The sequence below is a fragment of the Peromyscus maniculatus genome, chromosome 21 (assembly GCF_049852395.1).
Source record: "Peromyscus maniculatus bairdii isolate BWxNUB_F1_BW_parent chromosome 21, HU_Pman_BW_mat_3.1, whole genome shotgun sequence".
NCBI lineage: Eukaryota > Metazoa > Chordata > Mammalia > Rodentia > Cricetidae > Peromyscus > Peromyscus maniculatus.
In genome coordinates this window covers 26062098-26079655 of record NC_134872.1, presented here as the reverse complement: position 1 = coordinate 26079655, position 17558 = coordinate 26062098, and the positions used below count along the sequence as shown (strand labels likewise).

Here is a 17558-nt window from a genome sequence, read left to right as displayed (position 1 = left end):
AGTTCAAAGCCAGCCTGGTCTACAGAGCGAATTCCAGGACAGGCTCCAAAGCTACACAGAGAAACCCTGTATCAAAAAATAAATAGATGGATGGATGGATGGATGGATGGGTGGGTGGATGGATGGGTGGATGGATGGGTGGATGGATGGATGGATAGATAGATAGATAGATAGATAGATAGATAAATAAATAAATAAATAAATAAATAAATAAATAAATAAAAAGAAGTCTGAGACTAGAAGTAAGTGGTTTTGAAACTGAAATCACTCTCCTGCAGAAATAACATTGATTACTTTAGTATGTATCCTTCTTTGTATTTCTCTCCAGGTAACTACTTATGAGCAACACCCAAAGAGAGCCATGCTACAATATCCTTTTGTTTTCCGTTGACTGTGTTTGTGTGCACATGCTCATGTGTACCACTGTGAGCATGAGAGGCCAGGGGACAACCTGCAAGAGTGGAGTCTCTGCTTCCATCACGTGGGTTCTGGTGGACTGAACTCAGTTTGTCAGGCTTGGCAGCAAGTGTCATTGCCTGCTAAGTTATCTTACTGGCCCTAAAATATGCTTTTTTTTTTTAATTTTCCGAGACAGGGTTTCTCTGTGTAGCTTTGGTGTCTGTCCTGGATCTCACTCTGTAGCCCAGGCTGGCCTCGAACTCACAGAGATCAGGGATCCTCCTGGATCTGTCTCCTGAGTGCTGGGATTAAAGGCGTGCGCCACTACCACCCGACTTAAAATATTCTTTTTCAGTCTGCCTTTTTTTTCCCCCCATGGAATACTTTCTGGTGAAAATAATTTTATCCTTTTGTTCTTTTTTTGAGAGAGAGTCTCATGTGCCACAAAGGGTCTAAACTTTCCCATTATCTGACATCAAGAAGTGCTGAGGGCCTGACGCACAGCTTGGTGATGGTTAAACATACTGAGTATCCACACTTGCTAAGACGGCAGATCAAGTACTTACTGGGCCCAAAAAGGGAATCACTAAGATAACGGCTGCTAGTTAGCTTGACGGGGGTAATAATTTCACTCTGTGTATGTGTGTGTATACAAACGACACCCTAAATGTATGGTTTGTCAGTTCAACATCAGTAAAGCAGAGGGGTGAGTCCTCTCCAATTAGTCAAGATCGATGGCCCCTTTGTCCAGTCTCTAGCAGCCTGAGCAGCTCACGACTGTTCCGTGCCTTGCCTAACAACTGGCATGCTGCAGCTCCTGCAAGAGCAGCGCCCCTCCACTGGAGGGCCCTTCCTGCTCCAACTGGGGAAGCCGAGAGCCCAGGCTTTCAAATATGGGTACAGTGCCAGGCAGCTGGCTGAGTCACCAAGGCTGGCAGTGGAGAGTTCTGCTGGAGCTTGGCACAAAGCAGAAACAAAACCGGTACACTTTCATGCTCGTTATTTGTTTACAGCATCCAATTTTGTTTGTTTGTTTTGTTTTTCAAGACAGGGTTTCTCTGTGTAGTTTTGGTGCCTGTCCTGGATCTCAGGCTGTAGACCAGGCTGGCCTCGAACTCACAGAGATCCGCTTGGCTCTGCCTCTCAAGTGCTGGGATTAAAGGCGTGCGCCACTGCCGCTCAGCTACAGCATCCAGTTTTGATTTGATAGTTATACTTAATCCCTCTACACAAAGGTTTCTGTAAGAAAGGAAATGGAATTTGGCATTTGTATTCTCTAGGGTGCTGGGAATAGCAGTAACTGGATTCCTTGTGTACTAATACCCCAGTTTGATGGGGGTGGGTGTGTAAAGGCTGTACCCCTCACATAGTTTCATGTTAGATACAACTTTGGAATGAAGCTCAGATGTGAGGCCAGGATATGTAGCTTGAGGCCCTGCTTAGCCTTTTACCAGCTTTGACCTGGGACAGTCTCAACTATGTAGCCCTAACTGTCCTGGAACTATGTAGACCATGCTATCCTAAAACTCATGGAGATCTGCCCGCCTCTGCCTTCTGAGTGCTGGGATTAAAAGTGTGTGCCACCACCACCCGGCCTGGGAAGCTGCAGGAGCTGCAGTTCCCTCAACTGTGAGATGGGCATGACCATGGAGACACACCAGATCCGAAGGTTTGTTCATAAGCAGGGTACTGGTGCCTGGTACATACCCAGCACATGCTCTCTTATTGTGAATTGCCTGGAAGGGCTGTGAAAGGCTTGAGCAGGGGCCTAGACACGTAAGCTGCAGGACAGTGGCAGTGGCTCCTCCAGTCAACACTCTATGGGAGTGAAAAGAACTCTTTTTTTTTTTTTAATGGTTTTTCTTTTTCTTTTTTTCTTTTTTTTTCTTTCTTTTCTTTTTTTTTTTTTTTTTTTTTTTTGGTTTTTTTTTTTTCAAGACAGGGTTTCTCTGTGTAGCTTTGTGCCTTTCTTGGAACTCACTCTGTAGACCAGGCTGGCCTCGAACTCACAGAGATCCTCCTGGCTCTGCCTCCAGAGTGATGGGATTAAAGGCATGCACCACCACCGCCCAGCATTTTTTTGGTTTTTCAAGACAGGGTTTCTCTGTGTAGCTTTGTGCCTTTTCTGGAACTCACTTGGTAGTCTAGGCTGGCCTCGAACTCACAGAGATCCTCCTGGCTCTGCCTCCCGAGTGCTGGGATTAAAGATGTGCGCCACCACCACCCAGCAGGAACTCTTATAGATGAGCTTTTACTTGTTTTTTTTTTTTATTTAAATAAAATTCTGTGTTGTGGAATATTCTTTTGCACTGTGTGAAGATGTGTCACTGTGATTGGTTTAGTAAAAAGCTAAATGGCCAATAACTAGGTGGGTGCTGTGGGATGTCTTTCTGTAAGCTGTGAATAGGTGTTGCCCTGATTGGTTGATAAATAAAGCTGTTTGGCCAATGGTGAGGCAGAATAAGGTGAGGAGGTACCTTCAAGCTTCGGAGAGAGAAGAGGAAAGGAGAGTGGGACAGACACTGAGAGCGGCCACCAGGGGAAGTAAGATGTGAAAGTACCGGTAAGCCACGAAGCCACGTGGCAATGTGTAGATGAGTAGAAATGGGCTGAGTTAAGTTGTAAGAGCTAGCTAGCAAGAGGCCTGAGCCATCAGGCCATACATTTTGTAAATAATATAAGCCTTTGTGTGTGGGTCCGAGCGGCTGCAGGACCAGGTGGGATACAGGAAGACTTCTGACTACAGGTGGGACTTCCAGACAGAGAGATCTCTGGGAAGAAGAAAGGCAGAGTCACCAGTCATAAGCGGAGGGAGCAAGACATGCAGGAGGAGAGGTAAAAGCCACGAGTCACGTGCACGAATAGAAATGGGTTAATTTGCCGGGTGGCGGTGGTGCACGCCTTTAATCCCAGCACTCAGGAAACAGAGCTAGGTGAATCTCTGTGAGTTCGAGGCCAGCCTGGACTACAGAGCAAGATCATGACAGGCACCAAAACTACACAGAGAAACCCTGTCACAAAAAAAAAAAAAAAAAAGAAAAGAAAAGAAATGGGTTAATTTAAGTTATAAGAGCTACTGGGACAAGCCTACGCTATAGGCCAAGCTTAATTAATAATTATGTCTCTGCGTAGTTGTTGTTTTTTTTGTTTGTTTGTTTTTTGTTTTTTGTGAACAGGCGGCCTGAAGAAAAATCCCTCTATAATTCTACATTTTTGTAAAACTTGATAAGATAGTATTTCAAGATGTATAGTCACAAATATGCATGTTAACACAGAGACAGACAGACAGACAGACAGACAGACACACACACACACACACCACACGGTTTTCTGGCACCTTCATCTTTCTGTGCCTGGCCTGCTTTGGCATCTTCTCTGTCTGTAAGGCTATCCTGTCTTGCCTGTACCCCCTTTTCCCTCTGGGTACCTTCTCCTTTCTTTGCAGGGGTGTTTCAGGCTTGGTTCTGGCTTTGGGGGAGCTGGCTCAGCAGACAACCATGCAGTATTTCGGTAGCAATTATTGACCTACCCCCTGGGCATCTGCCGTCTGTCTTTCAGGTGTGGTGGAAACAAAGACTGGATATGAGACACAGCACCCACCGTGTCCGTCTGTCCTGGCTGGCTCTGTCTTCACTTCCACACTGCTCCTTTGTGTTCTGTTTTGATCTGTATGGATGTTTTTGGCTGCATGTATATCTGCATACCACATGTAAGATGTGCCAAAGGAGGCTGGAAAAGGATGTTGGGTTCCCTGGAACTGGAGTTCAGACAGTTGTGAGCCACCATGTGGGTGCTGAGGATCGATCCTGGGTCCTCTGAAAGAGCAGCTTTTTACTGCTGACCCATCTCTCCAGCCTACGTTACATTACGAGTTTTTACATTTTACCCTACAAGGCTCAGAGGGTAGCTCCATGGCAGAACTTGCCTTAACGGGCACCAAAGGCTCTAGGTTTGACCCCCAACACTGCCGAATGAATAGATAAATCTCACTGTGTAACTTTTGGGGGCTGCTCCATATAATACTAATTTATTTAATTATCAATGTTAAATGTATACACATTTTAAAACTTGAAATGTAGCTCCTAAACCAACAGCTCATCTCTTGGAGATTTAAAGATTTTTGGTTAGTTTCAGCGTGTTTACAGGGTAGAGGTGTCGCCACTCTCTGATTCTAGAAAATGCCCGTTATGGAGTTGGGGAGATGGCTCAGTGCATAAGAACAATTGACTGTAAGCAGAAGGACACACGATAAGGTCTCGGCATCCACATAAAAAGGCCAGATGTGGCCATGCACCCGAAGCCCCCACTCTGTAAGAGATCAGGCAGATGGCGGGCATTTGTTGGCCCAGCCTTGCTCCAGGCTCAGTGAGAGATGCCATCTCAAAAGAGTGAGAGAGCCTCCTCTTCTAGCCATTGCTTGCTCACATGTACCTGTACCCCACACCCAACATGTATATACACTACACACACACCGCACTTGCACACATAGACACACAAAAGGAAACACCCATTACCCCTGAAGAAACTCACAGCCATCGGCAGTATATTCCCAGCCCCTGACAACACTAATCTTGCCTCCTGTGCACTTCACTGCATATAACATGAAGATAATTATAATGCATGGGCTAAGGGCCAAGAGTACGAGCGTATTTTATAGACGGGCACTCAGTGAAGGCTTTTGTCTTGTTTTCACTTCATTTCCTGCATAAAGGCACTGCTGTGGCTCCACAAGCAAAAGACCCAGTAGCTGAGTCAGCCTAGAGCAGAGCCTGAGCCCAAGACATAATGCAACAGCCCATGCTGGATCTCATGGCAACTCCTGCACCTTAGACTCCCTGGGGCTGAGCTTATGGCACCACCACATTGGGCATAATTTATGAGTTTTTGTTGTTTATTGATTTGATTTTACTTTTGAGGATTTCACTCTGTAGTCCAGACTGGCCTGGAACTGACTATGTAAACCATAATAGTGTCAAACTCACGACCATCCTCCTGCCTCAGCCTCCAAAGGGCGGGCATTACAGGCAATGAGCCACCGCATCTGGGATCGTGTATGATTTAGCTTTGTCATTATGAGAAAATGTCCTGCTAGCTCTACCAGACAGGCTTACAAAGTCCACAGATACCCGCCCCCCACCAACACACACACACACACACACACACACACACACACACACACACACCTGCCTGCCTTTCTGACAGAGGGGCAGCTTCCTCAGCCTGTCCTGGATCTCGAAACATCTTACAGAGAAGGAGTGCTCCCCATCCCATTAGTGCAGATGATGGAGAATCTAGATGATTACATTATGGTCCTCTTTCTTCCTCTGCTAACCACCAACTGTTGCCCAGGAGATGAGCGGGGGAGGGGGAGGGAGCTCTGGGCATCTGTTGGAGGCTTGGTTATGGCAGGTCTCTGTCAGGACATTGCTTGGTCCAGAGGTCAGGCAGAACTGAGGAGTGTTATCTGTGGCCCACCTCACTGGCAGCATGGGCTGTGTGCAGTTCCTTCTGTGCGGGCACTTCCTGCTGAGAGTGGACATTCTCCATCACTCCAAATGCCCTGCGAGCCCAGGGTCCGACTCTCTGGGACGGCGAGGGTGTCTAGAACTGTCTTCTCCGCCTCCTTCCTTTCCTCCGACAGAACCCAAAACATCCGTGTAAGTCAAGCATTTGTCTTCCCCAAAATTCTGGCCCAGGCACCATTGTGAGTGTCAGATGAGAGGCTTCATTTCTTGGGCCATTTGCCTGAATTTGCGGCTCCTCGTTTCTCAGCGTGCCAGTAACACTGAAACCCACAGTTCATTCATGGTTTGCTGGTAACTGGGCTCCTCGTTCCTTACCAGCTCTGGCTCTGTGTTGGTTCAGCCTGCTCTTACCAAATCATTCAGTGGAGTCCTTACAAACAGCAGATGACAGTTCTGTATCAGGTAGAGAGAGCGGACGCGCTCGTTCCCAACAATCCTTGTGCTGTCTCCCCCTTTTACAAAGACCCTGAGCCTCGGAAGGTTGGCGACCTTCCTGAGCTCAGACAGATGTCATGTAGCAAAGCTGAGGTTTGACACTGGGCTGGCGACCTGGCTTCGGCTTCCCACGCTCCACGGTGCTCGCTGACCTTCTAATCCCCCTACCTCACCCCAACCCCAGCTAGAAAAGTTACCCACGACTGAGTTATATCCCTGTCTTAGCTAGGGTTTTCATTACCGTGAAGAGACAGCATGACCACAGCAACTCTTATGAAAGAAAACATTTCATTGGGGTGGCCCCTTTACAGTTTCAGAGGTTCAGTCCGTTATCATCATGACGTGCGGACTGAAACGGTGCTGGAGAAGTAGCTGAGAGTCTGACATCTTGCAGACAACAGGAAGTCGACTGTGATACTGGACGGTATCGGAGTATGGGAAACCTCAGAGCCCGCCTCCACAGTGACACACTTCCTCCAACAAGGCCACGCCCACTCCAACACAGCCACACCTCACAATAGTGCCACTCCCTGTGAGATTACAGGGACCAATTACGTTCAAACTACCACAGTCTCCAAGCTGATTTTACCTTCCTTGTAAATTTTTGAGACAGGGTCTCCCTAAATTGGCCTTGAACTTGTTCTGTATCCCAACATAGCCCTTGAAACTCCTTAATCCTCCTGCCTCAGCTTTGTGAGCATCTGGGATTATAGGTCTGTGCCAACCTAACTTGGGCACCCACACTGCCACATTCTTAGTCACTCTGTCCCTCAACAGCACTGCGTCAATTCAGACAGCGAATGTTGTCAACTTGGGAGGATCCAGAAGCACTTAAGAGATAGGCTTCTGGGCATGCGTGTGGGGGACAGTCATCATAGGTTGATTGATGGGGGAGGATTCATCTGACCTGGTGTGGATTCTGCCCTGTATAAACTGGAGAGAGCAAGTGGGTGGCAGCATGCATTTATTGCGTTCTGCTTCCTGATCGTAGATGGGATGTGACCAGCTGCTTCAAGCTCCTGCTGCTGTGACGCCCTCCGGCCTCCACCGTGACGGACAGTTTCCTGCACTTTGAGCCACAATCAACTCTTTGCTTTTGAAGTTGTCTTGGTCAGTGTATTCTATCACAGCAACAGGAGAAGGAACCAAGACACCGAGCTGATGAGGAAGGACAGCCAGGCCTGGTGGGTGGTGCACACCAGCAATCCCAGCATTTGGGAAGCTAAGGCAGGAGGATGGTGGGTTTGAATCCAGTCTAGGCTACATAGTGAAAGCCTATCCTGAAGACAGCCAGAAGGGCAGCTAGGGAGATGGTAAAGCGCTTAGCTCGCAAACAGATGACGTCAGTTTGATTCCCCAGAAGTTATGGGAAAATAGCCAGGCATGGTGGCACACACCTGTAACGCCAGCACTGGGGAGGCCGAAACAGGCCGATCCATGGGGTTAGCTGGTCAGCCAGCTTAGCCTAATTGGTGACTCCAGATTCCAAAGAGTGACTGTCTAAAAGCACAGGTGAAGAATGGTTCCTGAGAAATAACACTTGAGTTTGTCTTTAGGCGCGCACACACACACACACACACACACACACACACACACACACACACACACACACACACAACACACACACACACCACATGCATGCACACACACAAAAATTGAGAAGATAAAATGGGTATGGGGGGGTTCCGTCTTGGCCAGTTGTGATCATATAAAAAGTGTTAATAGGCAGGCAGTGGTGGTGCACATCTTTAATGCCAGAGGCAGGTGGGTCTCTGAGTTGGAGGCGAGCCTGGTCTACAAAGTAAGTTCCAGGACAGCCAGAGTTACAGAGAAACCCTGTCTCAAAAAAACCAAAAGAAAAACAAAATGACATTAGCCTCATCACTTTGGACACTTAACTGCAGTGAGTTTAGGTGCCTTTCAAATTACTGTGTAGCCCTGGGAGAGTGTCCCTCTCCAAGCCTAGCCAGTGAAATATATGTAAATGTTTAAGACTATCTTCAGATCCCCACACTGGGTCTCTTTAAGGCATCCTACAGATCCCCAGGCAGCTGCCTGAGGTGGGTCACAGGAGCTCTGTAAAACCCACCATGGACTGCAGCCCAAGGCCACATCCCTGTCCACTTGCCTTGGGAGAATTTGAGTCACGTCTGCCAGCTCTTCACTGGTGTTCACTCTCATTTTTCCCAAGGGGGCAGCATTTGCTGTCCTTGCAGGATGACGGAACGGTTGATGGGAAGCAGGTGGGGCTGGGCGCGTGCTCTCTTCCCAGGCCTCTGAGGACAGTCTTGGGCGGGTTAGCTGGAGTGCTGAGAACAGAGAGACAGAAGACTTACCAAAAGCCTGGAACGGGTTGGGCCACTTGTCCCCCTGTGAAAAGGGTCCCTTTTGGGACATCACTGCAGCCTTGGCTCTGAACACACAGCCCAGGCATGGCCCCAGGAGCCCTGTCTCAAAAGCCATCAGCCTGTGCGGCCTGAAGCCCCTCGGCGTAGACCCGAGACTGCCGTGTTAGGAAGAACAGTATTTTCACTGTACGTGTGTGGCTGTCTGCTCTCACACAAGAGTTTAACTATAGAAAGCAAAGACGTCAAGACAGAAACACCAGCAGTATATTTCTGGATTGTTTGGAATATTTGATTTTAAAAATTGCTTTTTGAATGGCTTGCTTGAGTTTCATGAAAAAAAAAAAAAAAAAGGAAAAGAAAAGGAAAAACCAAACTATTGATAGAATGTGGTTTGGGCCAAGCAGTGGTGGCGCACGCCTTTAATCGCAGCACTCGGGAGGCAGAGCCAGGAGGATCTTTGTGAGTTCGAGGCCAGCCTGGGCTCCTAAGTGAGTTCCAGGAAAGGCGCAAAGCTACACAGAGAAACCCTGTCTCAAAAAACCAAAAAAAAAAAAAAAAAAAAAAAAAAAAAGAAGAAGAAGAAAAGAAAAAGAAATGTTTTCAGAAAGTCTCCCTAGGGGGCGCTGGAGAGATGATGGCTCAGTGGTTGCTGCTCTTGCGAAGGCCTCCACACTCTGTTTTGACCTCCATGGGCACTGCAGACACACGATCATGATACATAGACACTTATGAAGGCAAAACGCCCAAACACATAGAATAAAAATAGAAATCTACAAAACATTTCTCTCTAGGGCTGGCAAAATGGCTCAGCAGATAAGGATCTGATAATCCCCCAAATCCACATGATGGAAGGAAAGGATATGTTTAGACTGTCTTCTCACCACCACCACCACCCCACCCCACCCCCACCCCACCCCACCCCCCCGTCTGCCTCACAGCATGCGTGTGTGTATGCACAATTGCGCGCACGCGCACACACACACACACACACACACAGTAAACAACAGAGTATAATAATAAAAGAGCACAGCATGCAAGTGTAAGTCAAAGGAGAATTTTTAAATTTAAATTTTTTTTAGCATTTATTTGTGCGTGTGTATGTGCGCACACATGCATGCACCTATGAGCACATGGTGTACATGTGGAAGTCAAAAGACAACCTGTGGGAGTGGGTTCTCTCCTTCCACCATGTGGGTTCCAGGGATCGAACTCAGGTCGTCAGGCCTGGCTGCAAGCACTCCTAACCCACATAGCCATCTCGCTGGCCCTGTCTGGACATTCTATGGGACATGAGCCAGAGGATGAGAGATGAGTATTCCATGTCAGAGAGAGCCTGCCTGAAGCTCCACGAGATGCCCAGGGCAGGCCTTCCTCTCAGCACCAGCCAGTGCCCCAGTGAAGGCTTTTCGGGGTGCTGCCATCTGGAGGTGATTCGAGCGAGCCTCTAAGCCAGTGGTTCTCAACCTTCCTAACGCTGCGACCCTTTCATACAGTTCCTCATGCTGTGGTGACCCCCACCATGAAATTATTTTCATTGCTACTTCATAAATGTAATTTTGCTACTGTCAGGAATCACGATGTAAATAAATAGCTGATATGCAACGCCAGGGGGGGTTGTGACCCACAGGTTGAGAACCACTGCCCTAAGTGATTTCCTATACGGCACCAGCCAGGAGCAAACCTCAGAACTTACTGTGAAACGGTGCTTTGAGGCGTCTCAAATACAGACAGTCATCTGGAGAGTCCAGTAGGAACCCCCTCTTCTGAAACTGCAGTCACAGCTTCTCCACATACTCGCTGTTGCCAAAATGTGACCACACGCTTTCAAACCTGCCTCTTACCAAGCACTAGGCAGAGGGCTCGTCTGCCCTGGGTCTCCTAACACCCAAGCCAAATCTGGTTTATTTTCTACCAAAACAAAGCCAAACAAAAACCTCCCATCCTACCTCAAGCCCATTGGATCCAAGCCTCTTCACAGAGGAAGCAAAAGACTTCCTAATCTCATGCTTAAAAAAAAATGCCAGCTATGCGCTCCCACAGGCTTCCAGCCCTGGCGGCCAAGGGCACTGGGGCCGTCTCACTCGCTTCCCAGCTGATCTACAATTCAATTCTCTTTTGTGCACAATCCCAGACACTGTCTCACAGCTCAGATCCAAGCTTTTCATCCCAGGGCAGGCCACCCTTGCCTTACCCTGAAGCACGCGCCCTGCGCTCATTAAGCGCACACAGAAACCAAGACAGACTCTGCCGCTTCATTTGTCTTACAGAGAAAAGGTGGATTTCCGATCTGGCTCAGGATCCATTGCCTTCTGGGTCCCAGGCACAAGAGGGCAAGGATGTGAGAAGTCGGAGATGGCCAGGACAGAACCATGAAGCCATCACAAAACTTGTGGACGGCCGGGCAGCGGTGGTGGCGCACGCCTTTAATCCCAGCACTCGGGAGGCAGAGGTAGGTGGATCTCTGTGAGTTCGAGGCCAGCCTGGTCTACAGAGTGAGTGAGATCCAGGACAGGCGCCAAAGCTACACAGAGAAACCTGACTTGAAAAACCAACCAAACAAACAAACAAAAACTTATAGACAAAGCAGATTAAAGACAAAATACTCTAGGCAGCCATGATGTGAGTGGTGGGTATTTCAGGTGTCACAGTGGTGGGTATTTTAGGTGTCACAGTGGTGGGTATTTCAGGTGTCACAGTGGTGGGTAGCAGAGTGGCTCCAAGAAGACAGGTGTGACCTGGGACACGAACAAACTGTTGGTTTCCCTGGGAACCATCCTTTTGTCTCCTGGTGGCCCTCTGCTTTAATGCCACATCAGGCTCTCCCCAGTGTGTTCACGATCCCTCTCTACAGTCAAGTATAAAGTCAAGGGTTTCATCAGCGCTGGGGCACCTGGAAAACGGAGTGTTCTCTCTGCTTATAAGTTTGCAAAAAATAGCATACATCTTGATGGTTCTGTTCAGACAAGAAAAAACGATTTTAATAGGAAGGCTTAGAAGGGCAGGGTGTAAAATAAAGTCCCCCCCCCCCGCCCCGGGAAGTGGTCTTTTCTGCAGGTAGAGATAGTGCAGGCGAGAGAAAGCAGCTGGAATTTTGCTCCTGGGCCGGGGCGGGGTGGGGGGTGGGGGGTGGGGGGGGTGTACACGACGCTCAGTGACAGTCTAGCACGCTGCTGGGGCCCTGGGCTCCGCCCTCACCACCACAGCCAATTAACTCTGTAAGAGTAACGGAGACCGTTGGTGTTCTTCTCTGTCGAGAGAGCCTGCAGCCTGCGAGGCCCGCCCAGGTGTTGGTGGGTTAAGAGCGGAGCCAGGCTCTGTCCGGCAAAGAGCCGAGAAAGGCTTACCTAGCCCTGGACACCCACTCACCGGCCCTGGGGGGTGGGCAGCCTGGGACAGTGATGTGCCCTCCCAGGACTGCTGATTCTGAGCACACTGGAGGCCAACTCCTCACACCTTGCCCAAGGGGCCTGGGGACTTGTCCTAGGTGGCTCTGTACTGCTGCGATAAACACTATGACCTAAAGCAACTTGGGGAGGCCAGGGCTGATCTGGCTTACACTTTCAGGACAGGGTCCATCATCGCGTCATTGAGGGAAGGCTGGAAGTGACGAAGAGACCTCAGAAGAATGCGGAGTACTGGCTTACACCCTGGGCTTGCTCAGTCTTCTATAACCAAAGACCACCAGCCGGGGTGGCCCCGCCCACAACGGGCGGGGCCCTCACATGTCAATCTTTAATCAAGACAATGCCCTGCAGACCCGCCTACAAGCCCACCTGACAGAGGCAACTCCTCAGTTAAGTCCCTTCCTCCCACCTGGCTCTAGTTCACGTCAAGTTGACAAAATCCAGGCTAGCAGGGCCGGCAGGGGGTTCCCTGAGGTTTCGGGGTACCCAGGACTCTCTGCTTTCAAGGTACCTCTCCTTTCTCACTGTATCAGAATGACTCAGACCAAAGTGGCCCAGACCCAGAACATTCCAGGACCGAGCAGTGGGTGACCCGTGGGTGAAGAACTGAACAGGACGAAAAGTCACCAGACATCTGAGGAAGAGAATGTCAACAGACTGGGCGACATGTGCCACCTCCAGGAGGAGTCAGAGCAGGCAGACCCAGCGTCAAATAGGGACAGCAGAGATACTTAGTGAAACGAGGGGGGAGGGAACATACATAAGAGCCAAAATCAAAAAGAACTAGACATGCACGTGAAATACATAAGCTAGGACATTGAAAAAATAATGAAAACATGGGACCATATTTTGGTGTGTTGTGCTTTTTTTTTCATAAAATATGAAAACACAAAATAATAAACTAGATGTCAAAATTTAATTTCTTTTTTTTTTTAATCTTTTTTGAGACAGAGTTTCATGTAGCCCAGACTGGTGTCCAAGTCACTACACCCGAGGCTGGCTTTGAACCCCTGCCTCCATTTTCCAAGTATGAGATTACAGGTGTGTACCCCCATGCTTGCCTTTAAAAACTTTTTTTTTTCTTTAAAGGACACTGTTTATAGGACCCCAGCACTCATGATCTCACAGCAGCTGCGGTTGCCTGCATACGGCCTGCACAGGATCGAGCATGGAATGGGAAGGGGTTGGGGAGCCCCATCCCTAACTCAGGAGCTTTGGGTAGTTGGTGGCTTCTGGAGGACGGAGAGTCCGTTTACCTTAGGAGTGTGGTCCCTGGTAGGTCTCCCACACTCCAGTGGATGGCCCTACGCTTAGGCTGTGTGGACAGTAGATGTGTAACCTAGTAAAATGAAGGAGACAGGAAGTTGGGAGGGCACAGGGGGGTGGGGGTGTACCTGGATGGAGTTGGGGTGAATATGATTGGAATATACTGGCTGAAATTCTCAAAGAAGTAATAGTATTTTTAAAGATATTGTTTAGACAATAGAAGACCAAATACATACAAAATAGACAGCCACTGATGCAAACTAATACAGGGGAAGGGGCTGCTTAACTGAAAGACTGGACCAGCTCCTAGGAAGTAGACAAGAATGCAAAGTAAATGCGGGCGGTGGTGACGCACGCCTTTGATCCCAGCACTCGGGAGGCAGAGCCAGGCGGATCTCTGTGAGTTCGAGGCCAGCCTGGGCTACAGAGCGAGATCCAGGAATAGGTGCAAAGCTACACAGAGAAACCCTGTCTCAAAAAACCAAAACAGAAGAAGAAAGAGAAGAAGAAGAAGAAGAAGAAGGAGGAGGAGGAGGAGGAGGAGGAGGAAGAGGAGGAGGAGGAGGAGGAGGAGGAGAAGGAGAAGGAGAAGGAGAAGGAGAAGGAGAAGGAGAAGGAGAAGGAGAAGGAGAAGGAGAAGGAGGAGGAGAAATAGAGGGGAAATGTATCTGACATTATGTTCTAAATGTTCCTAGAGGTGAGAACTATAGTAGTGACTAGTACCTGGGACTCTGTCTTCAGTAGAAACCAGACTTTTTTTTTAATGTTTGTGGGGTGGGTGGCACATGTTTCCTCATGCATGTGGAAGTCAGAGGACAACTTCTTCCACCACGTGGGTCCTGGGAATCGAGTTCAGATTGCCGTAAGCGCCTTAGCACGCTGAGCCATGTCACTGGCCCAGAAACTACAGATAGTTTTATGCTATTGTGGTAAATGTCTCCAAAATAAGGTTTATACTCAAAAGAGCTTCAAAATTATGATTGCTATTGGGTTCTGTTGGCACTTGTTATATAATGAATGATAAATAAGTACATGTAGGACTATATTATTGACTACTTTCTTTTTTGGTTGGGTAGAGTAGGGGTTTGAGACAGAAACTTACTATGTAGTCTAGGCTAGCCTTTCTATGTATTCTAGGCTAGACTCTCTATGTGGCCCAGTCTAATCTTGAACTTGTAACCCTCAGCCCAGCCTCCCAAGTAACCAGAATTACAGGCTCCCAGCCTTAGTACCACTTCCTTAAGAGCTATATAATTCCCTTAGTAATCTTACGTGTTATGTATGCACTTGACGTTTTTCTGAGAAAAGATTCGTAAGTTTCGTGCTATCACCCCAAGGGTCCATGGTGCACATGCGCCTCAGAACGCACGCCCAGAGGATCTAAAATACAGAGGGCACAGCCTGCCTCCACCTCCTCCTCATTTGCTACGTTGTCCTGCAGACACAAATATGCCTTTCTCTTTCTGGTGGACGCTTACATGGCACCATGGTGTCATATTTCCTTGGGTCCTCGGTGCCTCCAGCAGGACTTGGCACCCACAGAGCCAAGGCTCCAGAGGATCTACTGTGTCTGTGAAGCTTGGGTCCCACTGGGTGAGACAGACAGTGGAGTCAAAGGCAGCAGTAGACGCATTCATCTGCTAGTTCGCCATTCCCTCTCCAAAGAACAAGGGCTACACAAAGCCCTGATGCTGCAGTCAGCTCTGGGGACCACAGGGAGCAGGGAGAATGAGAACTCGGTCATCGTTCCTATCGAGACCCTTTCTTGCCCGTGGGCAGAAGAGATCTGTTCCTAAACGATGACAAATGAATGAGACCACTCGTTCTGGGAAGGGGGGTGATAGAGGAACCGCTCACATCTTTACCTATCAGCTCGCTCTGTAAGGGCGCCAAGAGGATGTAAGTGTGGTGCCACAAAATGTAGAAAAGAATGCTTTTCCCTTTCATTGCTGAACAGAGCCTTGTTACATATCCCAGGCTGGCCTCAAATCCAGAGATCTGCCTGCTTCTGCCTCCACGATGCCAAGGCTGTTTTCATTTTGTTATGAAATGGGGTTTATATGTCTCCCAGGCTGGCTTCTAACTCACTCATAGCCAAGGATGACCTTGAATTTCTCCTTCTGAGTGCTGGGATTTGATGTGTCACCACTCTGAGTTTATGCAGAGCTAGAGATCAGAACCCATGACTTCGTGCATGCTGGGCAAGTTCTCTACCAATTGAGCTACATCCCCAGCTTATCTTCTAAAGAAGGAAGTCTATGAGGTTCTCCCAAAGACAGTTTACCTTGATGTAGTTATTGGTCTGGCCTAGCAAGACTTGAGAAGAGGGGGACCCTCCATCGTCCCAGGTGTTTCAGGGGTGGACTCCTGGAGTCATGGAATGAACTCTGCCCTTGCTGGAGTTCTTTCTCTGCTTCAAACTCTATGATGTCATCAACTGGCCACAATGGCCAAGGGTCCCTAGATACCTTGGGGATCCTTTTCCCTCCAAGAGATCAGAACTAGGCAAAAAGGCTGGATGGCCTCCTCACACTGGCATACATGTGCTGAGAGACCAAAGGAGGAGATGGCTGAACCTGTAGGCCAGACCATCTGTCCAATAAGGATGCTGCAGACTCAGAGGGAAGTGGGATGAGCTGAGGTGTGGAACACAGGAAGGAGAACTGGGGGAGCGTTACAAGGTAGCCAGGTCCCCAGCTGAGGAAGACAAAACCTAAGGAGATTTCTTCAGGGGCTAGTAAAGTTGGGAGGCAAGGGATCCTGGAGGCAGAAACAGGAGAACCAATACAAGTTCAAGGCCAGCCTTGACTGTCTCAAAAGACCAAAGGAAGGGCTGGTAAGGTAGCTCGGCCAATGTAAGTGCTTGCCACCAAGCCGAAACCGAGTTCAATCCCAGAACCCACACAGTGAAAGGAGAGAACTAATTCCAGAAAGTTACCCACCAACCTACACATATACACATGCCCACATGCATCTGTGCATATGTGCACACACACACATGTACACACACAAAAAAAAATAATAAAAATGTGAGAACTTAAAAATCAAAGGGCCAGGCGGTGGTGGCACACGCCTTTAATCCCAGCACTCGGGGAGGCAGAGGCAGGCGGATCTCTGCTAGTTCAAGGCCAGCTTAGTCTATAAGGTGAGTTCTACGACAGCCAGGACTGTTACACAGAGAAACCCTGTCTTGAAAAACCAAACCAAGGGCTGGAGAGATGGCTCAGAGGTTAGAAGCACTGGCTGTTCTTCCAGAGGTCATGAGTTCAAATCCCAGCATCCACATGGTGGCTCACAGCCATCTGTAAAGAGATCAGGTGCCCTCTTCTGGCCTGCAGGGATACATGCAGGCAGAACACTGTATATGTAATAAATAAATCTTAAAAAAACAAAACAAAACAACAACAACAGAACAAAACCAAAAGAAGGAGCTGGAGAGGTAACCCAGCAGCCAAGAGCACTAGTTGCTCTTGCATAGGACAAAGGTTTCATTCCCAGCACTCACACAGCAGCTCACAACCATCCGATGCTCCCTTCTGGCCTTGTGGGTACCAGGCACACACATGATACACAAACATACATGCATGCAAAACATTCATACACATAATAACAACTTTTTTTAAGGGGTAAGAAAAATAGGGGGAAGAGGAAGAGATTTCCCCAAAGAGACATTGTATCTAAATACAAACATAAATTTAACAAACCCTGTACCACTTCCCCAGAGAGACACAGCTTTAAAACACAGAAAAGGTTAACGGTGCCATCTAGGACCAGTTCACGGGGCCAGCGTCATACATGTTTACTGAGTTTTTCTGAAAATGTTGGGGGGGTGGGTTAGCTGCCTCATCTGGTCCCGGCCCCAGTGGGTCTCTCACGCTGTCTGCTGGCACATGCTGTTTCAGCACGTGAGAACCCCCAGTACCAGGGGCATCCTTTTAGGAAGAGGCAGCCAGCAACTTTTTGGAGTTGAACCAATGTGTTAAACACATCAAACCAACCCGGACTGTGCGATCTTCCCCTCATGTTGTTTCCTGTGATAACGACGACCTGTCATTCCCTCCCCCCACCCCCCCCCACCCCCCCGCCGCCCCACTCCACCCACCCCCACCCCGCCCCCTGCATACACACCAGAAGACTTCTCAGAAAGTTTGACTTTAAAAAGCATATCCCTCCCCAGTAAG

The 17558-nt window shown here is 48.6% G+C and overlaps 1 protein-coding gene across 5 annotated transcripts in view; it reads right to left on the bottom strand.

Annotated features, from left to right (window-relative positions):
* Hk1 (hexokinase 1) overlaps positions 1 to 15809 on the bottom strand; it is a 111404-nt gene extending 95595 nt beyond the window's left edge. Inside the window, exons 1-2 of one of the 5 annotated variants that reach the window (XM_042266303.2) lie at positions 15662 to 15809; positions 8488 to 8668 (exon numbers count right to left, since the gene is read on the bottom strand). Coding sequence is in view for 1 of the 5 variants with exons in the window: in XM_015990462.3 (XP_015845948.1) it covers positions 5583 to 5670 (88 nt within the window). In the remaining 4 variants the exon portion in view is untranslated. Of the gene's footprint in view, positions 1 to 5582; positions 6534 to 8487; positions 8669 to 15661 lie in introns of those variants that run through there. The other 4 variants (XM_076557175.1, XM_015990462.3, XM_076557173.1 and 1 more) reach the window with 4 other exon arrangements.
* Between the last annotated feature and the right edge of the window lie 1749 nt (positions 15810 to 17558).